The sequence below is a fragment of the Anser cygnoides genome, chromosome 4 (assembly GCF_040182565.1).
Source record: "Anser cygnoides isolate HZ-2024a breed goose chromosome 4, Taihu_goose_T2T_genome, whole genome shotgun sequence".
Taxonomy (NCBI): domain Eukaryota; kingdom Metazoa; phylum Chordata; class Aves; order Anseriformes; family Anatidae; genus Anser; species Anser cygnoides.
This window is the reverse complement of record NC_089876.1, coordinates 25,460,674-25,472,708: the sequence shown is the minus strand read 5'-3', so window position 1 is coordinate 25,472,708 and position 12,035 is coordinate 25,460,674. Positions and strand designations below refer to the sequence as shown.

The following is a 12,035-nucleotide window of genomic DNA, read 5'->3' as shown; positions in this document are numbered from 1 at the left end:
AAGGTGATTTTTTTACTCTCACTAGCATCCAGCAATATGACAGCAAAGTGTAGTGGTCCTATTCTATTCATGTAGGAATACTGCCTTTCAGGTCATGCCATATCAGATTTATAATACATAGAATTTTATATTGGAAAGTGATTTTTAATGTCACGACAAACAAATTTTGTTTACAGGGTTTGCCTCTAACATCAGATATAAAGGACATAGAAAGCTTGATGAGACTTTCAGGCAGAATTGAATGTGAGAGCCCAAACCGACATCTCTATGACTTTGTTGGAAACATCAGACTGGATGGGCATGGGTATGTAAATGCAAGGGAAAAGATCTTAATAGATTCAATCTATCAGTAGATATGTAAAAGTTGTTAAACTAGTCAAGTTAAAATATAAATTATGAAGTCTTTATTCTGTTAAGACTAGAGAGGTAAAAAAAATATTTCTGATGTATTCTGTATTAGTCTTCATTCTTCAAAAGATTACAGGGGTAAAATCTGATGTCTGCAATTTGACTTTTTATACTAGGTGACCTTCAGAAACCAACAGATACTAATAATAGAGGAGTATGAATCAAATTCTAATAGTTCAGGGATTTGTAGCTAGTAACTCACTTTGTAAGGATTTCATTTCTTGACTGTCTCTATTATTGAAGGTGAATATAAGTAGATTCTTATCTATTTTTGTTGTTGTTGTAGGGTTTTTGTTGTTCTTTTATTTGAGTATGTATATAAAAATATGTTTTTGGAGGGGAACTGAAGTAGTATGTGCTTCAGACTCTTCTAGTTTAATAGGTTTTCCTATTTCTCCATATACAATATTATCCATGTTTCTGTTTCTAGACTGATATATATACTACTAACTAATTGTTAAATACCTTTTTTTTATATATTCCATTTTTTATTTACTGATTTCTTACAGATGCATTCCGGGAGTTTTCAGTCGCAAGAGTGTGGATCTATTATAATTCCACTGTACTTGTCGTTAAGAAGAGAAAAACAATTACCTGTAATTCTTCTCTGAAGGTAATAGTTATAATAGATCCACACATCTGTCCTTCCTCCCTGGCTAGGGAGAAAACATGCTTTTATTTTTAATTGAATTATTTAATTTTAAAATTTGAGTAAAAAGAAACAGTAAATGTGCTCATGGCTATTGTGCCTCAAGAATGTGTAGGAGCATGCCATCTGCTGGTCAAGCAATTTGTCATTTGAGAAATTCAGTTTAGAATATAGTTCCTGTGCAGTAGAATAGTTCCAGAAGTGTGGTTCTAATATAATACTTACCTTCAGTAAAAAAGAATTGCAGGTAAGTAACTCTTTTTAGATACTGACCTTATTTCCAAACTGAAAAATCAGGGATGAGTTCTCTTTCTTCCTATATTGACTGAGTCGTGGTTCCTGGAGGTTTTCAGAAGACATGTAGATGTGGTGATTAGAGGCATGATTACGTAATAAACTTGGCAGGCTAGATTCACAGTTGGATTTGATGATCTTGGAGGTCTTTTCCAACCTAAGTGATTCTCTGATTCTATAACTCATTGGAGCATCAGACTGCTGTGTCTGGGTGTCCTTTTCAGTCTTTTCTTCTTGCCTTCATGTAAAAGCAGCTGAAAAAAGGCAGTGGTTTTGTTTTGGTTTTTTTCCGTTCTCCTGTTTTAGATACTCAGTATGCAAAGAAGTAAAACTCCACTACAATTTTTAGCTTTTTGGCTAGATCTGTAGACTAAAAGAGGCCAAAATAGTTTTCCTGGTATCTTGTTGTGTTTTGTTTTTTTTTTTAGTGTGTTAACTCTTCCTGCAATGGGTGCAGCTCTTTGTTATGCTCATAAACATATAGAATCAAGTCAGTTGGTTTTAGGAGGTGAAGACTGTTAGTGGGAGAAAGGAGGAAAGTTCTTCAACCTGGATGAATTTGAAATTATGATTAAACAAAAGGCCCAAAGAAGGAGGAGTGAACAAGTTAAAAATGAGGGCAGACCTAAAATAAACATTTTCTTGAAGGCTATTTTAAGGAAATTGTAGATAAGAATGCAGTATGCATGATAACAAAATCACTGGTATATAGGCTTTCAAACATGTCTTAGAAGTTAGTAGCTGTTAATATGGCTGGATAGTGTGCTGAAGAGATTGAGAACATCCCTTACTGAATATAAGCAAAGTGTGTTGCAGAGGAACCATTAGTTACATAGTATACAAGAGGAATCAGATGAATTGGAGCAGTTTTGAGAAGGCTGAGGCCATGAAATAGAGACTTTAGAGCTCTGTCGAGTCATAGCAGCGTTATAGAATGGGATAAAGTCACAGCGTTGAAGATCAGTAGCATGACACCTGGCAGATCAGGGCTTTCTGTGTCCCTGGTCATCTTGCTGTCTATATTCATCATCTTGGTCTGTGCACCAGTTCTACTGGCGACAACTCCCACTGGCTGCAATCATCATTCTGTTTTGGTTGTATTCTTAATAGACCCTTGAGAATAAATTCCTGTCACAAGAGGGAGAGGTATCCATTTGAAGGCAGTCTTAGAACTCACATGAGTCTTAGAGCAGTCTTAGAACTCAGGAGGAATCTTAGAACTCATCAGAGGCTTTAAGGAAAGACAGTCTTTTGGCATTCCAGGGAAGGTCCGTAGTTGAAAAGGTTTCCAATTACCTGTAGTTAACTTAGTAATAACTTTTTCGGTTATATGCCTTTCATCTTTTATCTGTTAAATTCTTGTTAGTCTTAATAGACTGAAAAATCTGGTTATTCTTGGAATGACATGTAATCCATTATTTAAATGTCTAGATTTTGTGCTGATGGGTGATCTAAAAGACCAAATGATTCAGAGCAAGGGATGAACAAAAAAAAGTGCAGAGCAATTTTTGATGGGAACAGGAGTCACTCTTCATGATTATTGGATAATTCAGACCCCAGCAGTTCCTTTCATACTTGAAAGGAAATGTATTTTCTTTTAATTTTACCATGATACAAACATACAACAAATACAAAAAGAACATAGTTCAAATTTAGATAACAAGTCAGTTTCAATATGTTGTATATTTCTTTTTTTTTTCTCTGATTCTTTTCATGATGGCTTACATGCACCTTGAAGTGTCCCATGTTTTTGATGGCTATGTCATTCAACACTTCAGTGGGAGGGGGAAATGATTCCTTAAACATTCAGTATGTTCCACAGTAATGTCCTAGACAGTAGGTTGTGGTGGGATAGGGTTTGTTATTTGTTTGCTTTATATGGGAAAGCATTCAAACATTTTTTTTCTGGAACAAGTTCTTTCCTAATTTCTGCAAGAACTTACTACAAAAAAAAAACTTTATTGACACTGTTGATTTTAGCAGAGGAAGAATGTGTTTTTTCTTTACTTGCAGTCTTTGCATCTTTAAAGCTTGTGTATGAAAGGAGAGGAGGGACATGAGGATCCAAAAGAAAATACTATCTGAAACTTACTTGCTGAGACTGACCTTATGCTCTCTGTGTTACCAGAAATGTTACCAAATCTCATGGCTCCTTCATTTTATATCTTATATATCAGAAGTATAGCTGCTGTCTCCAAGCAGCTTATATGCTCTCCTTATAACATGTTGGTTTCAAACAACTCTAAAGATGGTGGATTTAAGTGAGAATGGCAAACACTAAAGCACTATTGACAAGTCTGAACTGCTAGCTAGTATTTACGGAAATAAAAGTGCAAAAATAGGAAGTCTACTATCCCAGGAAAAGACTGATAATTATCTAATTCTTCTTTATTTTAAGAAAACCTGACCTACAGTATATGGATAAAGTCAGTTGTCTTAATTTGAGACAGTGGGACATGTCCAACATCTTATGATTTTTTTATTCCTCATTTAATCAGTGCAGTTCTAAAAGAAGAGCACAGGAAAACTGCAGTTTAAAGAAGATGCAGAAAATATTGCTGGGAATTTTACATAGTTAATCATGTTGGCAAAGAGTATGTGTTTGACTGGAAGAATGGATTAAACTGAGAATTAAGAGAAAACTAATTTGAGAACTACTTTGGAAAAATCAATTTTATAAGAGTAGTTGTGTTTTGGCATACAATTATAAAAGACTTTGTAATCTTAAATCAGAGGGAAGATAACCTTTGTTAGTTTCAGTATGCTTACTAAGTGGTACCGTATCTTTATCATCCATAGTCAAAATTAAATGGTAAGTAATATTATTGCAACTTGCCCTAAACTCTCAGGTTTTCTCTAAGTCAGCACACCAAAAAATTTAACTCTGAAAATGATGTTCTTAGTGTATTTACAACAATCATCTAAATTTTGAGAAATGAGCTAACCATTTTAACAACTGTTGTTTGTATTTGTTCATTGACATTGATAGCTTTGATGCTAAAATATAAAACTGCTTCTTTCTAGTACTGTTCCACTGGGATCTGATCAGATTCTTCTACGAGGAGCTCAGCTGAGAAATACTCAGTGGGTTCATGGGATAGTTGTCTATACAGGACATGACACAAAACTCATGCAGGTTTGTCACTTGGTCCTCTTTTGATTACCTGTTTTGTTACCTTTTTAGACTGCTGTTTCATAGAACAAAAATTCTTTAAGAAAACATAGCTAGAATTAATATAGTAGATGTCAGTAACAGTGCATCTTTCTTACGAAGTAAAACCAATAAAAATAAAGCAGTTACTTGTTAGAGCTGTTACAGTTACCAGTTGCTTAATCACAGAGTAGTTTTTCCAATAGTAAGCATATTTGTTGATTCTCTTTTGTAACTTATGTTTTTGAAAACTATTCTGTTAGCAAATTGGATCGTTATAGTTTGCCTGTTCATCTTTTTTTATTTTTGACTGCTCCTAAACTGTCCTCTTGTGGAGCTTTCTTTCAAGTACAAAGGTAAGCATTCTTGTCAGAAAATAAAGTGAAACTTTATTTGCAAAGTAAGAAGGGAAGAGAAACATTCTTGAATTATGAAGTTACTTTTCCTAGTGATGTTCGAAATATCAAAATCGAAATGCATTTGTTGAGCAAAAAGAATGGTTTCAGTTTGGTCATGCATGTATCATTGCTTTTCTGATTTGTAAAGCAGTAATTTGAAAGTTTGATTGTTTGTATTAACAATGGTTTTCTATAGCTCTGATAGGTTATGTGTATGCACATATATTTTAAATGTTTACTGTTAGCTATTAGTGTTATGAGTGTTCTGTGTGATTGTTTAAAGTGCTTGTGACACAAATCTAAACCTCAAATTCCTGGGTTTATAAGCTTTCTTTTTTTTTTTTCTTTGAGTGAAACAGCTATGCCATTGATGATGATATATGATGATATATTTGGGAGAATGCTTAGAAATAAGTGCAATAACACGAAATTTGGAAAATGAGAACTGTGTGTATGTACATCTTTTAATTTCAATAGACACTATTGTTTTTTGTCTCTTGCAGAATTCAACAAGTCCACCTCTTAAAATGTCTAATGTGGAACGAATTACAAATATTCAGATTTTGATTCTGTTCTGCATCCTTATCGCCATGTCTTTGGTCTGCTCTATTGGTTCAGCTATATGGAATCGAAGGCATACTGAAAGAGACTGGTATCTTGATCTAAATTGTAAGCTGTAAAATTATGTATTAATGCTTTACTGTTTAGTTGTCCTGAAATCTTTCAAATTTGGAAAGGTGGATGATTACCATCCTTTACATAGTGTTGTTCTTTTTAATCAGTTTTTCTTTATTGATTGTTTATGAAAGTCATTAGTCTAGGTATATCACAGCACGTATAAAATTTACCTGATTGTGCAATGTAAATTGCTGCTAAACTCAGGAAGGGAAGCTTTGCTGTTCAAGCCTCTACATCTCTGCAGCTCAGCAAGTTCTGTATCAGCATTCCACTAACATAGTCAACTTCCTAGATACCAGACTAAAGTAGTTTTCAGCTATTACTGATGTTCATATTTAAAGCTGCTGTGACTTTTAAGTTCCCTTATCCTGGGAAATGATGCTGTGAATTTATAACATTTTACTATATGAGAATCTAACTAAATATTGGCTGCCAATGTCAGATCCTAGCAGACTGCTCCTAAAAAAAGAGAAAACAGGCACAAAGGGTCTCATCTAGCATAATGTATTGACAGCTCTACTCAAAGTGGATGCATAGAATCATAAAATGGCCTGGGTTGGAAGGGACCTCAAAAATCGACCAAGTTCCAACCGTCCTACCATAGGCAGCGACATCACCTACTAGCTCAAGGTTGCTCAGGGCCTCATCTAACCTGGTCAGAAACAGATGTCGTTTATGCTGATAAAATTCTTACATAGAAAATTGCTATTTTCCTCTACTGCTTCCGCTACTGTTTATAATTGTCATTGCATATCAAGACATCTGAGTTCTGCAGGACTTACTTTGAAAGGAATCAAAGCAGGTTGCTTTCTGTTAGTTATAAATACAATCTTTTTTTGTCTTGTTTTGCATAATCAGTTTAGTGTTGCTGGCATTGTTATAAACTTCAGTATTTTAAGTACACTATTGACTATTCTAGTATTCCTAACAGTATCTGCTGGTCTGGACGCTGTTAGAGCACCAGAGTAGTTAGAAATACTATAGCATTTGTGTAATCCAATAAGTTTTAGGAAAGAAATTTTGAATTCCAAACTACTTGTGTTATCTAAAACTTTAAAAGGGAGAAATAGCTTAAAACTGCTTTTTGATTTCTGATTCTTCTAGAAGTTTCATTAATCTCTCTAATTTCATCTCTCCTTTTCATGTGGTATGGATTTACCTTTTCCATAAAGTGTTGTTGTTTTTATTGAGGGAGGAAGTAGGACGCTGTGAGGATAGATGGAGAATAATTTCATTCTGCTTGTTTCCCACTTAAAAAAAAAAAAAGGTTAAGATTATTATCTTATTAAATATTATTATCTTATTAAATATTATTATCTAATTAAATATTAAGATTATTCTCTTAATATTTAGGAAAGGCTGGAAAGTTTGCTTTTCAAACATTGGAGAATATAGCAAAAATCTCCAAATTAGAATTCCACTTTATTTTAATAGAAACATTTAACACTTATCAAGGTTGTATTTATAGGCAAGTGATATTATAATTCATTCTCAAGTGTCTTTTTAGACTTAAAACATTATAAAAATTAGCAGTTAAGACAGTACTCTGAATGTACTATATACACGTGCTTTTAAGTATGGTCTTAAATGATTTTTTTTTTATTTGCTTTGTCTTTTGGCAGATGGTGGAGCGAGCAACTTTGGATTGAATTTCTTGACTTTTATCATTCTCTTCAATAATCTTATTCCGATCAGTTTGTTAGTTACACTTGAAGTTGTTAAATTTATCCAAGCATATTTCATAAATTGGGTAAATATTTTTATAATATACATTGATTTCTAGAACCAAATGATTTACAAGTTAAATGATTGGTTGTCTATGTATACATTTATTAATGTAAATACTTAAGTGTGCAGTTTATTATTACTAGGATCCAAGAAGGTCATGGTATATGGCTTTATTTAGTGTTTTTTTATACATACAGGATAGCTTTTTGGAGCACTTTTTCCAGTGCTTTGTACTTTATCACTAATACTTAGGTCTCCGACCTTCAACCAGAATGATCAGAAGAAAGTACAGTCCAGTGGAGTTTTGTCCAGTTTCATTTCCTTGTTATTTCTGAGCTAAGCTCATGTTTTTCCCTCTTTTTTTTTTCCCACTGTAATTTATTGTTTTGGTTTTTTTTTGTACAAAACCAGTGTCTATTAGTATTATCTTTCATAAAGTAGATAAAGATCATTTTGGTGTCATCTTTTCCCCCACTAAAAAAATTAAAATAAAAAATGGGAAGGTTGTCTGTTGGGTTGGGAAGGGGAAGGGAGAAGTATTGTTTTTTTCCTTAAATCAATGTATGTGTTTTTATTATCATACCTTCAATTTTTCCATTTTATCCAAATGTAAGTTAATCATACCATTCAGAACTCTGGTTCCTTGATCAAATGTGTAAAATAGATTTATGTGAGGTCATGCACCTTATTTTTATGTTCAGTCTCCTGTTGTATATTTTTCTATTTACATACTAGATTATTTTTTTTGTAACAAGTTATGGAAGACTAATTTTAAAATATATATATACTTTTTTTTTCTTTAGGACATAGACATGCACTATGAACCTACGGACACTGCTGCAATGGCTCGCACTTCCAATCTCAATGAAGAACTTGGACAGGTAGAAAAAGTTACTGGTTCTAACTCAGTGTGTTTTACAGTCCAAATTATTAAGATAATGTGAGGACTTATTTCAACGAACAAACAAGAATTATATTCTTGCATTTTTACGTGTTTATTTATACATTTTTTTTACTAGTTTTCTCAGATTAATTCTTCATTTTGCTTAAGAGTTCCGTTTTAATACTGTAAAATCAATCACATTTCACAAGAGTTCACTCGTGGTCTACATTTTATGAAAGTTTGACTTCTGTAAAACTGTCTAGGGTACAGGTCACACTTCTAAAAGAACTGCATGTTACATTTGCTTTTTCAGCCAACTGTATTTGCAGTCTTGCTTTAAAAACATGCTAAAGTTTTAAAGATTTTAAAGTGGTGCTGGTATACAGATTGTGTGGAACAAATATTATGTGCTCATATAACTGAGCTTTATTATAAGCACAGGTATACATGTTCTTGCATTTCCTAGCCTACAAGTTTTCGTAACTAATTAGGTCTTTAATTTACTGTTTTGGAATGTAAAAGTTTTTTATTGTTCTTTATTGTGTAAAACTACAAACAGAATTTTAACCGTTTAGCAAAAAAATCTCAGGGACAAATGCTTAAAAGATCTGTCTCTTGGGAAAACAACAGCTGTAGGTTAACATGCTCTGACATTAGACTACAAAGAGTGGAAGACAAGATCTTGCTTTCTGGACTTATGAAGTTTGTACAGATTGCAAAAAACTTGGCTCTGTTCCTGACCTTACAGGAAAGTACAATCTCCTTTAGTGGTGAAGAGACTCCAAGTCTCCAAGGTTGTTTTTTTCTTACTCATTTTACACAAAGTTGTGGTTTTTTTGGTTTTTTTTTTTCTCTGGAGTTTGGTTGTCATTCATATCCCCACTTTTCCACCTCAGCAGTTCTTGTCTTCTTTTTTAAGTTTTTCATCAGAATCTCCTTCTTTACCACGGTCTAGTCAGACTTCTTTGGATCTCCATTTTCACTTTTTTGCCAGATTCTTTTTTGGACAACTGGGGTAGATTTCTGTAGAGAGACCAAAGGACAATGTGCTAACAAAAAGAGCAAGTTTTTTCACTGAAGTACATGTCAGCTTCACATTATTAAGAGAAGATTCTCCACAAGAGATCTCCAGGTTTAAGAAAGGCAAAAGTTTAGCTTTGAAAAAAGGTTGATCTTTTTTTTTTTTTTTTAGCTGCCATTCCTGCTTTTTTTCCCCCCATTCTGACCACACAGAAAAAGTGCATCTTGAGGTGTAAACCTGGCATGGAAGATTTCTCTCAACTGCTGTTTTGGCTAAATAGTAATCCTTGAGAAACAGAATCTTTAAATTGGAGACGCTGAGTAAATTTTAGTAATTCAGTACCAGTAATCTAGTACTAAATCTAGTTTTTAATCTAGTAATACATACCTTTACTGGTTCCATCTATATAATGTATAATACAGTTAATTCTTAATTAAAAATACAAAGACTTTTCATGAAAATAAATTTTAATGAATTAAAACTGAAGGTTGTCTTTGATTTTAATAGTCTTCACTGAGCCTCCGTTGAGAATTTATAAGCCTTCATTTCATCATAGACCATTTCATTTCTTCATAAATAAACTTTTTTCTTTCCATCGTGTTTGAATTATATTTAAAGATACATAGATCCAGTTCTTTTTGCTTCAACTATTAAAATACTTTACCTAGTATTTATGAAGTACTAACACTTCCAGAGAGGAAAGCTTTATGATGTTAGGGAAGTAGGAGACCTAGAGCAGGTAGAACAGCCATTGGTCTTTGCTAGATTCTTGTATTTCAAAATTATGTAGAGTGGGGAATAGTTAAGCAGACCACCATGTATTAAAGCAAGCATAAGTTTCAAGTCATCTCATTCGATTGCCGTTTTTGGAAATGAGTATCAAGACTTACCACATTTGTGCATCTACCACATTTATGTACTGTGTATTTTCATTTCCTATGAAGTCAACAAAGATGCAAAGGGTGGAAGCAAGGGATGAATACAGAGAAACTGTCCAAGCAGCCAGGGGTCAGGTTAGGAAAGTCAAAGCCCTGTTAGAATTAAATCTAGCTTAAACCAAGCGCAAGGTCCTGTATCTGGCTCAGTGCAATCCCAAGCACAAATACAGGCTGGGCAGAGAATGGAGTAAGAGCAGCCGTGATGAGAAGAATCTGAGGGTGCTGGTTGATGAGAAGCTCAACATGAGCTGGTAATGTGCACTTGCAGTCCAGAAAGTCAACCGTATCCTGGACTGCATCAAAAGATACAGAAATGTGAACCAGCAAAGGTGATGGTTCTTCCCCTCTGCTCTTTAAGGTCTCTTCCAACCCAAACCATTCTTGCCGAACTGGTTAAAAAGAAAAAAATATATATATATATATATTTAGTCTGTTAATAGCCTTGAATTATACTAGATATGTAAATAACTGTTGAATATTAACATATAATGAATTTATCATTCATTTAGGTCAAATACATATTTTCTGACAAAACGGGTACCCTGACATGCAATGTCATGCAGTTTAAAAAATGTACTGTGGCAGGAGTTGCTTATGGGTAGGTATTTTAATATATTCTTATTTCTTTATCTGTATTCCTTTTTTTGCCTATGCATATGTGCACACACTAAATTAACACCACAGTTAAAATAAACTTATGCCTGGCAGTAGATACAACTAGGAGTCAATTTGTGACTATCAGATGGTACTTAGAGGAAGTATGAACATTTCAGTCATGACACGTCTTTTTGGAAACAGGAGCAAAAAACGAAGTTTAGATAGGCTTACTGCAGTAACACAACTTCAGTATGCCTATTATTTTTTCTGTTGCTGTGTCTGGTTACTGTTGATGATTTTTTCTTTAAATAAGGTTTTTCCTCAAAATTAAAAAAAAAGCTACTTTAGTAGTCCATGCTTCATGTTTTATGTAGGCACGTGCTTTTGCACTAGACAATACATCGGATGAACAAGAATTTGAATTACAGTGCTCTAGCATGTAATCCAGATGGCTTTTATGAATACTGTTTAAGTGGCATAATTCCTAGTATCAATGCTGCTGTTAAGAAACCTCTTGAACTAAATGCAAACAAAGTGTTTTATTACTTACTAGTCAACAGTTGCGGCCAGCTTCTTCAAATGAGTTTGTAAAGGCCTCAAACTTCTAAGGCTTTTTACTTCAAAGAAATTCATTAGAGCAATGAATAGAGCTGTAGCACCTATATTGTAAATGTCAGCATGCCTTCCCAGTACATGAGATGCTGGACTTAGGCTGATCAGTAAGCAGATAATTAGACACCTGTAGAGCTGGGCAGAAACCAGACAGAGGTTGTGAAATTAAGTTTTGGACTTGTGCTAAAAGTGATGTTTGGGCTTTTTATTGTTTGGATCCCTTTGAAAACGCAAAACTAATTTTGCAGAGTCTAATGTAGGCTTTCTGTTTTGAAAAACTTAGATACTTAATGCATTAACCATACTGATATTTTTTAATTAACAGCTGTAATAAAATAAATTTCCAACCCTGATGTTTCATACACACACCTATATATATGGCTCAACTTCAACCATGTGAGCTAAGATGAAAAAAATACACTAATGGTAATGGCACATAAAATCAATATTTGGTTTGTTGTATACCTTCGTCTGCACTTAGTATAGCACAAATTCTGAAATTTCTCCTTTGCAAAACCTGGATATGACTGTACTTTAAAAATAATAATAATAATTTGGTCTGATTCTTCTTCCTATATTTCATAGCTCCTATCCACATCTTTTTGAAAATATATAGCTATCAGATGCTTGTCAGATAAGCATCACTGTTTAGAAAGCAGAGTTTCTTTTTACAGTAAA

The 12,035-nt window shown here is 33.6% G+C and overlaps 1 protein-coding gene across 7 annotated transcripts in view; it reads left to right on the top strand.

Annotated features, from left to right (window-relative positions):
* LOC106048052 (phospholipid-transporting ATPase IA) overlaps positions 1-12,035 on the top strand; it is a 102,392-nt gene that overhangs the window by 24,767 nt on the left and 65,590 nt on the right. For all 7 annotated transcript variants that reach the window (XM_066995810.1, XM_066995807.1, XM_066995811.1 and 4 more), the window contains 6 exons: positions 177-304; positions 4,376-4,487; positions 5,404-5,569; positions 7,201-7,328; positions 8,110-8,187; positions 10,658-10,746. In XM_066995810.1, coding sequence (XP_066851911.1) covers positions 177-304; positions 4,376-4,487; positions 5,404-5,569; positions 7,201-7,328; positions 8,110-8,187; positions 10,658-10,746 — 701 coding nt within the window. The remainder of the gene's footprint in view (positions 1-176; positions 305-4,375; positions 4,488-5,403; positions 5,570-7,200; positions 7,329-8,109; positions 8,188-10,657; positions 10,747-12,035) is intronic.